Raw genomic sequence first — 19403 nt, 5'->3', positions numbered from 1 at the left:
TTTTTTTTTTTTTTTTTTTTAGTTTAGATGGCATGTTTAGAATCATTTAAACTTAACATGATCATCTTGTTCGTGTAGTGATTCAAATCTCAAACAAGTGTTCTTGTCTTGAAATATTAGATTCTTTTCTTATTATTTGGTATAGAGCTTCCTCTCGTATCTTATCACCAAAACTAAATTTTAAAATAAAAAGATCGTGAAAATAATATTTAGAGCTTAATTTACAAAAATAAAAAACCAAATAATTATCGTCTAAAAATATTTTTAACTAATTAAAAAAAAGACCAAATCTCATTGAATTTTCCTAAATATTGGTTTGGTCTCTTGAGGATTTTGCTGTCCAATTCAGACATTCCATTTTCCCATTCTTCTCAGACCTCACTGTCCTTTTTTGTCTTTTCCCCCTTTTTATTTTATTTTTTTATTTTATTTTAAAAAATCTATTTCCATTTGTTTTTATTAGGTTGTGTGCATGGACTGTCACCCTTTTTTTTTTTATTAATTATTATTAATTATTAACTGTCACTTTTCCATTGGTCCGTTTTTCTTTCCTTTAACGGCCCGCGGCGTAACTTTCTCACCCATATAGTCAACTTTGACTGAAAATGACATTCACCTTCATGTCCCCCCATGTGATCTCGACACGTTGCCTGCTACTTCATCCGACGATTCAGATTCTCTGCACTGGCCTCGTGTTCCGCACGACTAAAAGCAGGGGATTACCACCTGCCACGTGTACCGTGTTCTTTAAGATGACCTATAAAATTTCGACACGTAATCGTCTGAAGCCGCTCGAAGTTTCCCATAATTCCTAAAATACCCTCTTTCTTACGTAAGCGGACTTTCCAATATTTTTTAAACGTAAAATTATGTATATTTTTTTTTTCCGGAAATAAAATTATAAATTACGCGTAGTTAATTATGGAATTTATTTTCGGGTTTTGTTATGTTTTTTCAAGATGCGAAAAATGTAATTTAATTAACGATATATTTTTTTAATAGCTTGTTAATTATTGAAATTATTGTTTTAGTAATTATTGGACCACAAAAAAATTATGATATTATATATCTTTTTCTCTTTAAAAAAATTCTATAAAATAATAAAATAAAACTGTAAAAAATAAAATAATGTACTACAACCAACTTATGTACGATTCGTGGAAGATAATTAACTTAATAATTAACGTTAAAGCAACCGTATAATTTGATAGAGTTTTCAATATAAATGTGGAAAAGACATTATTTTAAATAATTTTTTATGTCGATATACATTAATCTAGTAGGGTGACATCAAAATATCTCGTTGTCATAAATCGAGGAGACACAAGTCTCGTAATTTGTCTATGGTGAGTCGTGAGCTCATGGATAATTAGAGCGTGTATCAAATAATTTTTTTTAAAAATTATTTTTTCTATCTATACCCTTTAAAAATTAATAATTTTAAAGCGTGTTGAATGTTTGATTTTTTTTTCTCGTGTTTAATAATTAAGGAATGTGAGATTATACGTTAATTATCACTAAAATTACCAAAAAATATATATTACATTAATGAATGGTTACTTAATTGTTAAGTGATTTTCTTCTATATATATATATATTTGTAATTATAAAAAGTAATTTAGATTTGGAAGCACTGAGACAAATCTTTGCCATATTTGAATGGAGCTGTTAGAAGTAATTATGCTCAATCATATTTTTCATTTAATGGTAAAATGAATTTATATCACACCACCTTAGGAAAAGAAAAAAATTAAATTATTAATCCATTTAAATTAAACTTAATTTTAATTTAATGCGACAAAATTTTTAGAATTTTATGTCGAAAATTAGTATTTTTCTTCTATTGTTTTTATTCAAATTTAAATTTTTTAGTGTAAATTATCAAAATCATGGTCGAGTACATGAATACAAAATTAAAAATGGCGTAAATAAAAAATGATAATTCGGAAATAACAAGACACTCTATCCTTATTATTTATTTTTTACTTTATTAATTTTTAATCATAGACGCGAATTCCTGCATTTGACTAACTTAAAAAATGGAAGGTTTTAAATGAGAAAATGCACCAAAGTTAAAATATAAAAGATGGAAGGTTTAACGTTGGAAGATAAACGCAAATTAATATATATTTAATTATGCATCTAACATTTTTAAATATTTTATTTTAGTCCTTCAATTTTAAAACTATTTAAAAGATATTAAAATAAATGAGATAAATTGACGTGAAATAATCTTAAAAATTAGAAATCACAAATAATATCACTAATGACTTAATTTCAACGACAGTATTATTCACAAAATTATTTTTTACTCATCCATTTATATGAATAAATAATTTTCATTCATCATTTTAATTGAAAAAATTTGAAGGGCATTTTTGCAATTTTAAAATTAAAATAAAAAATTTTAAAAATCAAGGATAATTCAAACATATTCTAAAAGTTGTGATGAATTTTGTTAGTCAAATACCTTTTTTACCCTTGGCCTCATATTTGGAAAGTACAATCATCACTGGCAATAATGTAATATTCCGTTATAAAATATTGAAAAAGAAAATTTCCTTCTTTATTTAAATGGTTTAGGGTTTAAAATATTCAAACTAATTTAAAAAAAAAAAAATTATTTATGTAAATTATTCTGTCGCCTCTGTCTGTCTCTTTTCCGGCGCCACATTCGAGTCTGTTGCAGGCAGAGCAAATTCTCTCTCTCTTCTTTCTCTCTCTTCTCCTAGAAACGTCTGAAGAAGAAGAAGCTCTTTATTTAATGGCGGAAACGGTACACGCGTCAACAACCTTTCCCCACTGATCGAATTTTCAACTCTCAACGCCATTCCTTCATTTTTATAATACCTTTTCATCTCTGATTCCACTTTCTCCTCCGCAACATTTGCGTAGTATCACTGCTATTTAATTGTTGGAAATCTTCGGTGGATGGATTTCTCTCTTAAGGCATTCAAATCCCACGGCTCTTATAAGTATGTGAGGAAGCTTTCTGGAACAGATTCTACTCAAGATCAAGAACAGCTTCCGATTCTTTCAGATCAGGAGCCGAATAATCTTCACCAGAAACAGTCGTTTATGGCGGTGTCCGATGCATCTGACCGGAAGGAGGTCATTGTCAAGGTCGATGAAGCCGATGCTTCGAGTAATGCATCTGCGAGAGCTGTGGAGTCGGTGAACTCCAGTGGGAGGATTTGGCGGGAGTCGAGCTATGATTTCTGGAATGATAGTGATAGTAGACGGAATAATGGTGAAGGTAGTAATGGCGATGGTGGTAAGGGTGAGGATTTTGAGTTTAGGCAACAGAGGAAGGATGTGGAAGATCCGCCATCCAAGCTTATTGGACAGTTTCTGCATAAGCAGAAGGCGTCGGGAGAGATGTGTTTGGATATGGATATGGAAATGCTGGAACTACCACAGGATAAGACTCTGCCTACTGTGGCGGAATCTCCGATGCGACGGAGTTCGAAAGAGTTGAAGGTCTCGTTCGAGTCTATTTCAGAGATTTCCGAAAGCGATTCGCTGCGAAGACGACATAGAGACTCGCCGGTCGATGAAGAACATAGAGTACAGCACCCGCCGCTGCGTGACCATCGACCGCATGGCAATGGTCATGATGACGGTGCTGCTGAGGTTGTGAGTTGCACATCTAATTCATCGTTCGAGAGGAATGTATCGTTCCAGCGGAAATCTAGCTTGCTCAAGACTAAAACTAAGTCCAGATTACTGGACCCGCCCGAACACCAGGACAGGAGGTCAGGGCGTGTACCAAAATCAGGGCAAATCCGCTCTGGTTTATTGTCAAAAGCCTTGGATGAGGAAGACGATGATCCATTCTTGGAAGAGGATCTTCCTGATGAGTACAAGAAGGCCAATCTCGGTGTTCTGACTATGTTACAATGGGCGAGTTTGATTCTGATAATCGCGGCATTGATTTGCACTCTAACAATCCGTTACTGGAGGAGAAAGAAGCTATGGAAGCTTGAATTATGGAAATGGGAGGTTATGATTCTAGTTCTGATATGTGGAAGGCTGTTTTCTGGTTGGGGTATTAGGATAATCGTGTTCTTCATCGAGAGAAGCTTTCTGCTGCGTAAGAGGGTTCTATACTTCGTTTATGGAGTCAGAAAGGCAGTCCAGAATTGTCTTTGGTTGGGTCTGGTTTTAATTGCTTGGAACTTTCTGTTTGATGACAAAGTTCAAAGAGAAGTGAAGAGCGATGCCCTTGAATATGTGACCAAAGTCCTGATATGTCTGCTGGTAAGCACTTTGGTTTGGCTGGTGAAAACGCTGATAGTGAAGGTTCTGGCGTCTTCTTTCCATGTGAGTACATATTTCGATAGGATTCAGGATGCATTGTATAACCAATATGTGATCGAGACACTGTCAGGGCCGCCATTGATAGAGATTCAAAAGAACAAGGAAGAAGAAGTGAAGCTTGCAGAAGAGGTTATTAAGTTACAGAACGCAGGGGCCACTATTCCTCCTGATCTAAGGGCATCTGCCTTTTCAAGTCCAGAGGGTGGAAGGGTAATAGGGAGTGGAGGGCTACAGAAAAGTCCCCGTGGAAGGAGTGCCAAGCTTTCTCGGGCGCTATCCAAGAAAGGGGATGAGGGTATAACTATTGATCACTTGCATAGGCTTAGTCCTAAGAATGTGTCTGCTTGGAATATGAAGCGGTTGATGAACATTGTCCGACATGGGGCGCTTTCAACTTTGGATGAACAGATAAAGGATTCAGCTCATGAGGATGAATCAACTACCCAGATCAAGAGTGAGTATGAGGCAAAAGTTGCTGCTAAGAGGATTTTTCAGAACGTGGCTTCGCAGGGTTCCAAGTAAGTGCTACACACCATGAAAGTGCTTTAAATGCTTTTTGCAGTTCATACAACCTGCCCCCTTTTTACTTTCTCGTGAAGGAATTTTTAAGGAACTTCAATGCTTTTTCTAAAGATCATGAGAAAAGATGCCCATCAAGAGGATGGTCAAGGAAATTGCATTAATGTCTATTGAAAGAATATTCACTTGAAACGGCGTCTCCCATTAAGGATTCACCATCAATTTGGACTTAGTTTGAAACCAACCCATCTTACTTGCTTATACTATTAATTTGATCCATGCTACAAGTTGGCCAACCAAGCTGCCCTGATGCTGCTAATACATCTCCTATTGTGTTTTTACATGTAATTCGATCTTGATTTCTCATCAGCTTTTCCCCCTTCTGTTAGATATATCTACCTAGAGGACTTGATGCGTTTCATGGTAGAAGATGAAGCTTCAAAAACCATGAGTCTATTTGAAGGAGCATCTGAGAGTAGGAAAATAAGCAAATCATCCTTGAAAAACTGGGTGGTAAGGGCTATCTTTATCAAAATCTAAGTACATTAGTGTTCTCATTCGACATGTTTAATATCTTGCTCTAATGATATTACGCATCAAATTGTTCCAGGTCAATGCCTTTAGAGAACGGAGGGCACTAGCTTTGACACTGAACGATACCAAAACAGCTGTGAACAAACTTCACCGCATGGTGAATATTTTAGTTTCTGTTATTATTCTGGTAATTTGGCTACTGATTCTGGGTATAGCCACCAGCAAGTTTCTCCTATTTGTAACCTCTCAGCTTGTACTAGTCGCATTTGTATTTGGAAATACTTGCAAGACTGTTTTTGAAGCAATCATCTTCTTATTTGTGATGCATCCATTCGATGTTGGAGACCGATGTGAAATCGATGGCGTGCAGGTAACCGTCTTCTCCAAGTAATATTACATTCATTCCCATCTGATACTCTTTGTCCTAAACTGCATATCCTTGTATTTCAGATGATTGTTGAAGAAATGAACATTTTGACGACCGTTTTTCTACGATTCGACAACCAGAAGATCATATTTCCGAACAGCGTTCTCGCAACTAAGGCCATCCACAACTACTACCGCAGTCCCGACATGGGTGACGCCGTAGAATTCTGTCTTCACATATCTACTCCACCTGAGAAAATTGCTATCATGAGACAGAGAATACTAAGGTATGTGGAGAAACGATAACACAGTTCATTAAAAATGCAGACAGCCCCTCATTTCCTGACCTCTCTAATTTTGCTTTGTCTCTGCAGTTACATTGAAGGCAAGAAGGAGCACTGGTGTCCTGCGCCATTGATTATCCTAAAGGATGTAGAAGAATTGAATAGAATGAGGATAGCAATATGGCTTACTCACAGAATGAACCATCAAGACATGGGAGAGAGGTGGACTAGGAGAGCCTTTTTGGTTGAAGAACTGGTTAAAATTTTCCAAGAGCTTGACCTGCAATATCGTCTCCTACCGCTCAATATCAACGTCTGTTCCTTGCCTCCAGTGAACTCTACTAGGCTTCCAGCTACTTGGGGAGCCACTGCAAGTTGAGTGAGGTAGACAAGGAAATCAACTCACAATATGAGACCTTCGACTAAAAAGGGATTTGTTTAGTTGCATTCCCATTTCATTTTTCTGGTTCCTGTTACTAAATCAAGATAATATGCTGTCGTATGTGTGTGTTGTTATTGAGTTGATTAGCTCATGTAAAATGTCTTATTGATCTTTATATCTTACAGTGAGAATCTGTTCTTCCTATCACTTTAATATGTTTCGGAATATATATGCTGCGAGATCCACACAGTTGAGGAGTAGAATGAAACATTCTTTATAAGCGTGTGGAAACTTCTCCCTAGTAGACACGTTTTAAAATCTTTGAGAGAAAATCCAAAAGGGAAAGCTCAAAGAGGACAATATTTGCCAGCGATGGGTTTGTTCGGTTACAAATGATATCAAAGCCAAACACTGGGCAATGTACTAACGAGGAGTTTAAGCCCCAAAGGGAGGTGTGGACATGAGACGGTGTGCCAGCAAGGACGCTGGGCTCCAAAGTGAGTGGATTGAGGGGTCTCACATTGATGGGAGAAGGGAATGAGTGCCAATGAGGATGACGATGTACCTACGAGGTGCTGAGGACCGAAGGGGGTGGACATGAGACAGTGTGCTAGCAAGGACACTAGGCCCCGAAGGGACTGGATTGGGGGGCCCCACATCGATTGGAGAAGGGAACGAGTGCCCGCGAAAATGGTGGGCCTCGAAGGGGGTGGATTGTGAGATCCCACATTGGTTGGTTAGGAGAACGAAACATTGTTTATAAGGGTGTGGAAATCTCTCCCGAGTGGATTATGAGATCCCACATCGGTTGAGAAGGAAAAAGAAGCATTCTTTACAAGGGTGTGGAAACCTCGGAAACCTCTGTTGAAATATCATCACTAGCCCAATAGAGTCAAGCCAAATAATTGTACGAGCCCAGTATATTTATTAGAGATTTTAGGAGAAAGAGATGTAGATATTTTAGGAGAAAGATTCAATTTGTTAGGTCTAGATTCAAATCGGTTAGGTCTAGATTTAGATTGGTTAAATATAGATTGTTTACTCTTAGTATAAATACCCCCACCCTACCTAGGTTATTCATCCAAGAAATCTAAAAACAATAAAAAGCAGAAGTATTCTACAGAGTGTCTTGTATTCTCTTCTCGATTGGTCTTAATAAAGAGAGCGAGTGTTTCCCACAGTGAGTTGTGTTCAACATTTGGTATCAGAGCGAGGTTAGTGTAGGTTATCTGATCTCTTGGAATCCTTAGTATGCTCTGTGGTTGCAGCTCTGCCTGATCTTCCACATCAGAAACGATTTCTTGAGATTAGTGGTGAGTGAGTTTCTTTTGTGTCGTGAGAAGTCTGTGACTCTGCAAGTCTTGTGTCAAAAGAACTTGTTTGGTATTACTGAGGTATGGCCAACACGATGAGTGATTTCCAAATCGTTGGAGGAATTAAGAAACTCAACAACAACAACTACAACACGTGGGCAACATGCATGATGTCCTATTTACAAGGACAGGATCTTTGGGAGATCGTTGGCGGGTGTGAAACTACGCCGCCAGAGGAGGATTCTAACGACGCCTTGCGCAAATGGAGAATCAAAGCAGGCAAAGCAATGTTTGCCTTGAAGACCACCATCGGAGAAGAGATGTTAGAACATATTTGGGATGACAAGACACCGAAAGAAGCATGGGACACATTCGTGATGTTGTTCTCAAAGAAGAATGATACGAGGCTACAACTTCTGGAGAATGAGTTGTTGTCAATTTCACAACGTGATATGACGATTGCTCAGTACTTCCACAAGGTCAAATCGATCTGTCGGGAGATTACTGAACTAGACCCAAAGTCCGCCATTGTAGAATCTCGAATGAAGAGGATTATAATCCACGGATTGCGACCAGAATATCGAAGCTTCATTGCTGCTGTACAAGGATGGCCCACTCAACCATCACTGGTAGAGTTCGAAAATTTGTTAGCCAGCCAAGAAGCCATGGCTAAACAAATGGGAGGCTTCACATTGAAGGGTGAAGAAGCACTCTACACGAGTGAAAGTCAGAGCAATAATAGGCCGTCTACCAGACGTGGATACAATGGTGACAAAAGAAGAAGCCACCAAGGGATTGCACAACCTGAGAGAGCTCAGAAGAACGACAACAAGAGTTTTCAAAGAACGAGATTTGGTGGTATTTGCTATAACTGCGGGAAAAAGGGCCATATGTCTAGAGATTGTTGGTCCAGGAAAAAGTCCATTGAAAACAATGTGGCAATATCCAAAAAGAAGATAGAAGATGAATGGGATGCAGAGGTACTATGTCCCATAGAAGAAGACGAGCTAGCACTCATGGCGACAATGGAAGACCATATCAACTATGAGAATGACTGGATCGTTGATTCAGGATGTTCAAATCATGCCTGGCAATAAGTCTGATACAGTGTCGCTACATAATGTTTATCATGTACCGGGTATAAAGAAGAACTTGTTGTCAGTGTCACAACTAACAACATCAGGAAGCTATGTCTTGTTTGGGCCAGAAGATGTAAAAGTTTATCAAGATGTTAAGATAATAGGAAAGCCGACGATAGAAGGACGAAGAGTGGAGTCTGTCTACGTTCTATCTGCAGAGTCTGCCTATGTTGACAAGACCCGGAAGAATGAGACGACAGATCTATGGCATGCAAGATTGGGACATATTAGCTACCATAAGTTGAAGCTGATTATGGAGAAATCTATGCTCAAAGGTCTACCACAACTGGAAGTCAAAACAGACGTTGTCTGCGCTGGATGTCAGTATGGTAAAGCTCATCAATTACCATACAAAGAGTCAAGTTTCAAAGCAAAGAAACCATTAGAGTTAGTTCACTCTGATTTGTTCGGCCCAGTCAAACAAGCATCGATCAGCGGAATGCGGTATATGGTGACATTTATTGACGACTACTCAAGATATGTGTGGATTTTCTTTATGAAAGAAAAGTCTGACACGTTCTCAAAGTTTCAAGAATTCAAGATGATGGTCGAAGGAGAAGTAGGAGCGAAGATTCGTTGTCTACGTTCAGACAATGGCGGAGAATACACGTCAGATGAGTTCGATCAATATTTACACGAGTGTGGGATACGACGTCAATTTACATGTGCCAACACGCCACAACAAAATGGTGTAGCAGAAAGAAAGAATCGACACCTTGCAGAAACCTGTCGAAGCATGTTACACGCAAAGAACGTTCCAGGAAGATTTTGGGCTGAAGCTATGCGAACTGCTGCCCATGTGATCAACAAGCTTCCTCAACCAAAGCTAGGGTTCGTCTCACCATTTGAGATACTATGGGATATGAAACCTACAATTAGTTACTTCCGAGTATTTGGCTGTGTTTGCTATGTATTTGTGCCTGACCATCTACGTAGCAAGTTTGACAAGAAAGCAGTCAAGTGTGTATTTGTTGGATACGACAATCAAAGAAAAGGATGGAGGTGCTGTGATCCAACAAGTGGAAAATACTATACATCAAGAGATGTAGTTTTTGATGAAGCATCTACATGGTGGTCCTCGGAGAAGAAAGTCTTATCAGATTCAAACATTGAAGAAATTCTACAACAGAAGCTGGGGGAGCAAACTACACAAATTCAATCAAATGTCGATGCATCTGAAAATCCAAGCGACATTGATATTGACAAGCAGGAGGTGACTCAATCAAGCGAATCTGATAAAAATGAAACAACACATCAACAACTTAGGCGATCAAATAGAATCCGAAGGCCAAATCCTAAGTATGCAAATGCAGCTATTGTAGAAGATAGAGTTTACGAACCAGAGACATATGAAGAAGCATCACAAAACTCGGTTTGGCAGAAAGCGATGGAGGAAGAAATTATAGCCTTGGAGCATAATCAAACTTGGGAACTAGTGCCAAGACTAGGAGATATCAAACCCGTCTCTTGCAAGTGGGTCTATAAAATAAAGCGTCGACCGGATGGATCAATCGAGAGATACAAGGCTCGACTCGTGGCTCGAGGATTTTCTCAACAATATGGACTAGATTATGATGAAACATTCAGTCCAGTGGCAAAGATTACTACCGTACGAGTTCTGCTAGCACTCGCAGCAAGTAAAGATTGGAAACTGTGGCAAATGGATGTGAAGAATGCCTTCTTGCACGGAGAGCTAGACAGGGAGATTTATATGAACCAACCAAAGGGATTTGAGAGTGCAGCTAATCCTAATTATGTATGCAAGCTTAGAAAAGCTCTTTATGGACTGAAACAAGCACCGAGAGCTTGGTATGGTAAGATTGCTGAATTTCTTACCCAAAGTGGTTATTCAGTTGCGCATGCAGACTCAAGCCTATTCATCAAAGAAAGAGAAGGAAATTTGACAATTGTGTTGGTCTACGTGGACGATTTGATTATCACCGGGGACGATGAAAGAGAAATTTATCAAACAAGAGAAAATTTATCAATACGCTTTCAGATGAAAGAGCTAGGAGAGCTTAAACACTTCTTAGGCCTAGAAGTTGATCGCACAGATGAAGGACTGTTTCTCTGCCAACAAAAGTATACCAGAGACATGCTTCAGAAGTTCAACATGTTAGAGTGCAAGCAAGTTTCAACACCGATGGAGATAAATGCCAAGATTTGTGCACATGAAGGCAAAGAGTTGAACGATGAAACAACGTACCGACAACTAGTAGGTAGTCTTATCTACCTAACTTTAACTCGACCTGATATCTCTTATGCAGTTGGGGTTATGAGTCGATACATGCAAAGTCCAAAGAAGCCTCATCTGGATGCAGCTCGACGGATCTTGAGATATATCAAAGGTACAATCGACTATGGTCTTTTGTACAAAAGAAGCAAAGACTGCAAGCTAGTTGGATACTGTGATGCTGACTATGCAGGAGACCACGATACTCGGAGGTCAACCACTGGGTATGTGTTCAAGTTTGGTTCGGGAACAATTTCTTGGTGTAGCAAGAGACAACCAACAGTATCATTATCAACTACAGAAGCAGAGTATAGAGCAGCGGCTGGAGCAGCCCAGGAAAGTACATGGCTAAAACTCTTGATGGAAGATTTGCACCAGAAAATTGACTATCCAATATCACTTCTTTGCGACAACCAATCTGCGATTCGCCTTGCAGAAAATCCAGTGTTTCATGCTAGAACAAAGCATGTGGAGGTGCACTACCATTTCATTAGAGAGAAGGTCCTAAAGGAAGAAATTGAGATGCAGCAGATCAAGACAGATGACCAAGTGGCAGACTTGTTTACAAAAGGGTTGAATACTAGCAAACATGAGAGCTTTCGCTGTCAGCTCAACATGATGCAGCGAATGAGGACTAGTGCTGAGGGGGAGTGTTGAAATATCATCACTAGCCCAATAGAGTCAAGCCCAATAATTGTACTAGCCCAATAGAGTCAAGCCTAATTGTACGAGCCCAGTATATTTATTAGAGATTTTAGGAGAAAGAGATGTAGATATTTTAGGAGAAAGATTCAATTTGTTAGGTCTAGATTCAAATCGGTTAGGTCTAGATTTAGATTGGTTAAATATAGATTGTTTACTCTTAGTATAAATACCCCCACCCTACCTAGGTTATTCATCCAAGAAATCTAAAAACAATAAAAAGCAGAAGTATTCTACAGAGTGTCTTGTATTCTCTTCTCGATTGGTCTTAATAAAGAGAGCGAGTGTTTCCCACAGTGAGTTGTGTTCAACAACCTCTTCCTACCTTCTATATGAGAGTGTGAAACCTCTTCCTAGCGCGTTTTAGAAACTTTGATGGAAAACCCAAAAGAAAAAGTCCAAAGAAGACAACATCTCTCTATATTCACCTCAAACATACCCAATTCTTTACCGCTTTTCCTTTGGCGACAAAGCAACCAGTGTTCTTGCGATCAATTCTCAGCGGACTTTGTGTCCGAAACATAATCTCTCTAATTAGAGCTTTTACAGGAGACTCTCCTCTAACAATACTATGGTTTCCAGATCCACAAATCACTGTAACTTGTGCTGGAATCACACAGCTCTCATCCTCAAACTTCAGTCTCATCTCCTTCATCCACTCCAAAATGATCACATAAGCTGCACCAACATGTGCTCCATGCAAATCCAACTTCATCTCCATTGCATCCCACACCATTACTTCTTTCAAAACAGATGAACCAACCAACTCTTCAACCAACAAAGCCTCGTCCCCGTCCAGAACCGTGATCAAGTCTTCAATCAAAACTGGAAGATCGTCGCTCTTGTCTTGTAGCATCGACGTAATCTTCGGACATGAATTCAAGACAGAATTGTACGTTCGAACCGAGAAAGGAAGAGCAGAAGTTTTCATTATTTGAAGCCATAGAACCATATCTGCAAGCTTATTATGAACTCCATATGATGAAAGCACCATGTTAGAACAAACTGTGTCTAAAGCAATATCATCGTTCTTCATCTCTTCCAAACTCCTCTTCATATCTTCAAACAACCCCAATGTTCCATATGCGTAAATAATGGACCTGTATTCAAATGCAGCAGGAGCAAATCCTTTGGCTTTCATTTCTTTTACCAAACTCTCAGCTTCCTGAGGCCTTTTCATGGAGCACAAACCAGTAACCATTGATTCATAAGCTCGACGTTTCACATAAATCGAGGACGACTTATAAAGAAGCTCAAGAAGACAAGCATATGCGATACCAAATCCTCTTTCTGAACCGTGTTTGGATTGAGATTCAACCAGCTGACAGTAGAAGTTTACAAGCTTTCTTTCTTGAATCCCTAATTTCGAAATTGCCTCGGAAATTAGGGTTTCCGAGTCAACAATCTGTCCATTTTTATCGAGGAAGGCAACAAGGTCAGCAACTAGCTTGGAATTCCATGTGAACCAGGACGTCTCAGTAATTCTGGAATATAACTGTAGGAACATAAGGAAATTGATAGAACAGTTTAACGAGAGAATCAGAAGAGATCAAGGACCAAATTTCGCAATAGTTCTCAACTTTACCATTACGTAGACGAGAAGGAAACCTAAATCTAAGACCTGGAAATATAATTTTCATCTCGATCTTCTCGCAGAATGATGCGATAATGAGGGGGAAAAGAAAAAGAAAACGCTACTTACGGTGAGAGCAACAGAGCAGAGTCCAGGTTGAGCCGTGCGAGAGGAAAGGATATCGGAGAGGACATTGAGAGTAATAGATTTCGGAGAACTCGCAACAAACTTCCGAATCAAACGATTGGTAGCTGAATGGTCGCCGGCGGCGGCGGTTGTGGCCAAAGTAGAGAGGAATCGGTGACTTTGTTTGGTGAGTGTAGCACATTTGACCTGCAGATTTGGCCGGAAATGGTAACTGCAGAAGCCGTCGTAGCGTTTAGGTGCCTTTGAGAAGAGTCGAACGCTATCCCCAATCACGTACGGCGGCGGGCAAAAGCGGAGCTCCATTAGGCGCCAAAAGTAAATCGCATCTGCAAAATCAGATACCCCTCCACTAGGTCAGTTCAAGTAGTTAACTAATGGTTGATGAAAGTTCCACGGCCTAATTTCCGAATGATCCTGAGTTTATCATAAAAGAGTAATGATCATGAGTTTATGATAAAAGAGTATTCTCCTCATTGTCGAGGCTTTTTGGGAATTTCAAAACTAAGTCATGAGATGCTCAAAGTGGACAATATCATACCAGTGGGAGAGTCATGTTCATCTAACAGAAGTTTCACCGTCTAACTTTACAAGCTTTCACGAATGGGCCAAAAGCCAGTCTTCTTTAGAGAGTGCTCGATCAGAACAACAACTAACAAAGTCATTTGATCTCCCTGAAGCGGAAGCTGAATCAGTTGCAGGCTACAATGTAAACATGTGCGGGATGCAATCCTTAACAGTCCACTGTTGGCGGAAGCCAATGTTCCGAAGTCCCTTTGTAACGGCCAGATCCACCGCTAGCAGATATTGTTCTCTTTGCGCTTTCCTTTTCGAGCTTCCCCTCAAGACTTTAAAACGTGTATGCTAGGGGAAGGTTTCCACCCCCTTATCAATAGTGGTTTGTAACGGCCCATTTATAAGGGTGTGGAAACCTTCACTTAGCAGACGCGTTTTAAAGTCTTGAGGGGAAGCACAAAAGGGAAAACTCACATTAGTTGAGGAGGAGAATAAACCACCATTTATAATAGTGTGGAAATCTTCCCTAGCAGACGCATTTGAAAGCCTTGATGAGAAGCCAGGGAAAGCCCAAAGAGGACAATATCCACTAACACCCTAACATGTACGTAGTCCGGTGTGGCGGAAGCGAATGTCTCAAAGTCCCTCAATTATCATTGTACTCATTTCTTAAGTAATAGAATATAAAAACTAAAAGAAGCAAAGCCTTCACAGTTCACACAGCCATAAACTCCAATGTCTCATCCAAATTCTTGGGCAATGTAAGTTCTATTCTAAGGTCTGTATTTCTCTCTCTGTTTCGAGCTTTTATATCTGATTTGCAGAAGAAAACATGGTCTCCATTTCGACACAATCGGGACCTGTACAACATTGATTTGTGCATTATATCGAAGCATTTTGTTTATTGCATTCATCAATGGTGAAGAACGCACAACAATCTTGAGGGCTCTGAGGATTTACAAGATCAAAATATGTACAAAAACTGAACTGAGTTCTGTTTAGGGTTCTGAAAGAAAACCATCGAAGGGCTCCAATACATATACACACGCTACAGGTACGTCTGAATGTTTAGTTTACGACGCACTTTCTGCTGTAGTTGCTTTGAGTTTGAGTATCTGTTGTCTCTGTGTTGCTTCAAATTCACAGTATCTACCAATAAGGATTTTACTTAGGGATTTCCAAATCCCCCTGTCTGGCTGTTATGAACAAGCTCTACACTAAGTTTTTGATTTTCTGAATGAAAATGAACGGGTCTACACGGATCATCAGGCTTAGAGTGAAGCCAATCAACTGCAAAATAGAAAGATGTTGTTAAGGGAACAGAACACATGAGAACAATCTTAAAGAACTAACTCAATAGCTATCAATCCTTTTAGAACTTCGCCAGTATTTGGGGTTAGTTCATAGCCATATTAGAAATAAACAGCAGTTTTCAATCGGATCAAGGAGTTGGGGATGGGGGTGTTGAGAAATTGATATCTAAGGCTTCAAATTCAAATCAAAATGGTGTGTTATTGTAACAGCCCAAGCCCAAAGCCAGCAGATATTGTTCTCTTTGAGCTTTTCCTTCTAGGCTTCCCCTCAAGGTTTTAGAACGCGTCTACTAGGGGTGGAAGAATGTTTCGTTCTCCTCCCCAACCGATGTGGGATCTCACAATCCACCCAGGGTCTAGCATCCTCGTTGACACTCATTCCCTTCTCCAATCAATGTGAGACCTCCCAATTGTCAGTTGGAGAGGGGAACGAAGCATTTCTTATAAGGGTGTGGAAACCTCTCTCTAGTAGACGCATTTTAAAACCGTGAGGCTGATGGCGATACGTAACGGACCAAAGCAAATAATATCTGCTAGCGGTGGGCTTGGGTTGTTACAGTCAGTTCTAGAATGTGTTCAACCGATGCAGTTTTTTTTTCCTTAGGAGTATAGGAATCTATGAACAGTTCAATTTTGAGTATTTCCAAGAAAGAATGATGTACACTGTTGTTTCTATCTTGGTTTCTCAATGTTCTTTGCTGGAATATTGTCTGGCTTTATAGAGTTGCAATCTAAACATAGGAAGAGGGCAATAGGAGGTATTTTGTATCCTTACCGAAGCGAGCCCAATGCACAAAATACCGAAGCCGGGGAAGTCAAATGGTGCATCCTTGGAGAGGAAAAGAGCTGAATAGATTGATGGATGAAGTCAAACAAATGGAGTTCCATTTGTGGTGAAAAAAAGTTACACTTATCTTGACAATTGATATACCTATCAAGGGACTGAAAAGTAATGGAGAAGCAATGTTCGCAAGGGAATTAATGCCTGAGATGTATCCTTGGGCCTTCCCCTTGAGATGAAATTTATTTTACTTTCAGAGGTTCAACCAACAAAACATTAGTAAGTTTCTTTTTTACTGTTTAGTGTACTGACCTGCTCACTCGGTCCAACTTGACTCGATGCAATGTTGAATATCTGTTGAAGCCATAGATTCGTGTGAATGCCACGGCACTTTTTCATGAGCAAAGACAAGCTTTGAAGAAAGCAAGGAAAACTTACTATTGGACTGACCAGAATTGTAAAAATTGTAAATGCTCTTAAAGCATAAGGAACCTACAAATGTTAAGATCATTGTGGTTATTAAAGAAACAAAAGTTGATAGGTTGGATAGAGAATAGCTATCAGGTCAAGGAGACCGAACAGAATCAAACGAGTGCCTGTACGATTACGAGCAGAACAAGGGCTATTTATTTATTTTTTTATTTATTTTTTGAACAGGATAAGAATCTAGCTACTTAAGTGGAGATCAATTACCCAAACTGACCAAGCTATGCTGTTAAGTAGTATCTGCATTGAAGTGGGTAATCATCAGCATCATGGGGTTAGGGAGAGGCAAATGGGGCATGCTTATGGCATTATAAAACATATAAGAGATGGGAGTTAGATGCCTACATTTATAATGCTCGCCCACAGCCCTATTGATAGCAACCTCTCCTGTCTTATAGCTAGTGCCAAAGCGGGCATCAAAAGAAACTGCAAGAGTGTATAAGTTCAAAACAAAAGAGTACCTACCTATAATCAATCTTGCAAAAGATACCCTGGGTTGTAGTAGCTCATAATAGTAAAGGATACCAGTGAAACGGCCCCGGCAACCCCCTCAATTATCATCAAGTCAGCAAACTGGTTTTTGTCGAAGTGAAAACGGGCCTTTAAGAAATACTGTAGCAAAGGAATAGATCTAAGTTTGAAGTTGAAACCTGAAGGTGATGTGTTTATGGTAACAGATGGTTTCGAAAACGAGCTAAAATTTTTCTATTTGATGAGAATTGTACCGCTAGTGATGCTTGCATCCCCTTCTCTGCTAGACTATTGAAGAAGGAAACTCTTGCTGCTTGTGAAAATGTTGTGCTATAGAGTATTGTTTCATTTGGAGTTGGTCATTGAAAAACATCAAAAAGAACAAAATGGAAGAAAACTAGCAGTGAAGAGAAAATCACTTAAGAACTGGCAGAAACCATTGGAAACGAGCATCGAAATTACCTACTCGTGATTAAGGAGATAACGTCTCTTATAGAAGACATCCCTATCGATAACTGAGTTCTTGTAGGCAATTCTGGTCCATTTTCATCATCACCACCACTTAAGTTTTCGTCGAAGATCGGTTGAGTCAACTCATTCTGATCTGGAATACTTTCCTTGAGAAAAGTCCTCATGTGCACTACCGCAAGCACTGACATGAAAGCAGCCACCTGCACAAGGATACAAAGAAAGCACAATTTGGGCATACTTATACTTTGTTATGTTGGCAGAAAGAAGCCATGGAGAACCTGAAACACTGTAGCAGTTGAAAGGAGCCGAGCCAAAAAGGTTCCACACACATAACCTACAGATCTGACCCCAGATAGGATTCCGAACGCCGAGATCCTCTGATCCTCTGAAGTTTTGTCTGCCTGAGAATAAAACAAAGGAGAATCAAAAGAAGTAGTTTTTGGTATAGTATAGTTTAAGTGAAGCTAAATACCACATAAGCAAGAGCAAGTGAAACTGTAGTGCCTTCTGAAACCATGTCTGTGAGAGTTTTCATGATGTAAAATGCATAGAAGAAGTTGGTAGTTCTTCTATAACCCATTATGGCTGCAAAATCATTCAAATCTTGTATCATAGCTAATGATTTAACTTTATGATGAAACGAACTGAGATTTAACACTAAACCGACCGAGCGGTATGATTGAAAACGTCATTGGGATAGTCAGCATTGCTTTCCTTCCGTATCTGTCTGATAGATTCCCAATTACTGGTGTTATCACCACTGCTCCAAGCCCTACAATCTGCAGTTTTACAACTCCTTGACTATTTTAGTCCTTTGTTATAGACAAAACACCATCATCTTCCCTTTTTCTCGAGTAGAACATGCAGGGGAAGGTTAAAATTTCCAACTTTTTGATCGAGCTAGTTCGACTATCTTTTAAATCATAAAAATCCCGATGCGGGGTCGGTTTAAAGATCAAAACGCTTGAAGAAAAGTATCAAAAAGTTGAAAAAAAGAAACGTTCTTAAACAGTTCATGGTGTTGTTAAAGCAAATGGAAGTAGATGGTATTAGGCACATACCGCCTGCTGGACACCAGAGAGATAAATGGCGATGGAACAGTGATCCTGGTGAGGACACACAAACTCCATTGTTAAGTCAACAATGGTCGGAATGACCATGAACATCGACAAGCTTCCGATGAACGTCGTCACGAACAGATGGTTTAAACTCATCATCTTCTCCATCTCTGTTGCTCTTAGTAGAAAAAGCAAAGCAACAGCTCCATTCTTGTTATTATAAGAAGTTCAAATGAGGATCCTTCTGGTGTTCGTAGAATTGGAAACTTGGATTTGGTTTGGCCAACCTACCATACACAAAAAGGTAAGATTATAATATATACATATTTGTGGACTTTTTTGCAATTTTGTGAACTTTCTTGTTTTTTTTCAAACAGTTGTGGCACAGTTAGAAGTCTTGCACCGCCCAAATCTGGATGGACAAAAAATGTGAATGAATGAAAAGAAAAGGCAATCTGGCAATTAATTAGCATGAGAGGAAGAATAGGTTCCTTCCAAGTTCTCCTAGTCTGGTACATGCATGGTCAAAAAGTACTCCTTTTTCTTTTCTTCTTTAGAAAAATTACGTTTTTGCCCCCCTCGAGCAGGGTTAGGTAACGTTGGAAATGTTTTATAAGTTGGTGAATTTTCAAACTCGACATTTTAACCTCGAAATTTGAAAATGGATTATTTGGTATATTTGGTATCCTCCTAGGTTTGTTCGGCCACTCGGTTAGCTAGTCACCTTAACACATAGGTCCATGTTAAGTGGACCTCGACAATGTTTTTAATTTATCGATTTATGTAATTAACCACCTA

At 39.2% G+C, this 19403-nt stretch overlaps 3 protein-coding genes across 8 annotated transcripts; 1 reads left to right on the top strand and 2 right to left on the bottom strand.

Moving 5' to 3' along the window:
• The first annotated feature begins 2623 nt into the window (after positions 1–2623).
• Positions 2624–6587, top strand: LOC111448441 (mechanosensitive ion channel protein 6-like). Its single transcript, XM_023088033.1, has 5 exons — positions 2624–4838; positions 5229–5352; positions 5450–5743; positions 5824–6026; positions 6114–6587. The coding sequence occupies exons 1-5, from the start codon at positions 2932–2934 to the stop codon at positions 6400–6402; spliced, it is 2817 nt and encodes a 938-aa protein (XP_022943801.1). The 5' UTR covers positions 2624–2931; the 3' UTR covers positions 6403–6587.
• On the bottom strand, positions 6304–13887 carry LOC111448442 (pentatricopeptide repeat-containing protein At2g17033). Of its 2 annotated transcripts, none has more exons than XM_023088035.1 (3): positions 13495–13887; positions 12232–13287; positions 6304–6391 (listed from the first exon to the last, which is right to left on the bottom strand). In XM_023088035.1, exons 1-3 carry the CDS (start codon positions 13813–13815, stop codon positions 6377–6379), a joined length of 1392 nt encoding a protein of 463 aa, XP_022943803.1. In that variant the 5' UTR covers positions 13816–13887; the 3' UTR covers positions 6304–6376. The 2 variants fall into 2 exon arrangements, with proteins under 2 accessions (XP_022943803.1, XP_022943804.1); XM_023088036.1 differs by having other exon boundaries at positions 12232–13276; positions 13495–13680.
• Positions 13888–15073: 1186 nt separating this feature from the next.
• LOC111448122 (tetracycline resistance protein, class A-like) lies at positions 15074–18974 on the bottom strand. 5 transcript variants are annotated; one of them, XM_023087551.1, is made up of 13 exons: positions 18609–18948; positions 18215–18326; positions 18020–18132; positions 17826–17948; positions 17539–17747; positions 17331–17406; positions 17131–17217; positions 16951–17031; positions 16813–16845; positions 16432–16611; positions 16270–16348; positions 16114–16184; positions 15074–15315 (listed from the first exon to the last, which is right to left on the bottom strand). In XM_023087551.1, the coding sequence occupies exons 1-13, from the start codon at positions 18771–18773 to the stop codon at positions 15238–15240; spliced, it is 1407 nt and encodes a 468-aa protein (XP_022943319.1). In that variant the 5' UTR covers positions 18774–18948; the 3' UTR covers positions 15074–15237. The 5 variants fall into 5 exon arrangements, with proteins under 5 accessions (XP_022943319.1, XP_022943322.1, XP_022943321.1 ...); XM_023087552.1 differs by lacking the exon at positions 15074–15315 and having other exon boundaries at positions 15938–16184; positions 16432–16473; positions 16558–16611; positions 18609–18974; XM_023087554.1 differs by lacking the exons at positions 16114–16184; positions 16270–16348 and having other exon boundaries at positions 16432–16473; positions 16558–16611; positions 18609–18945.
• Between the last annotated feature and the right edge of the window lie 429 nt (positions 18975–19403).

This window comes from Cucurbita moschata, unplaced genomic scaffold (genome assembly GCF_002738365.1).
Source record: "Cucurbita moschata cultivar Rifu unplaced genomic scaffold, Cmos_1.0 Cmo_Scf00010, whole genome shotgun sequence".
Taxonomy (NCBI): domain Eukaryota; kingdom Viridiplantae; phylum Streptophyta; class Magnoliopsida; order Cucurbitales; family Cucurbitaceae; genus Cucurbita; species Cucurbita moschata.
Note: the sequence above shows the minus strand (reverse complement) of the source record. Positions and strands in the feature narration are given on the sequence as shown.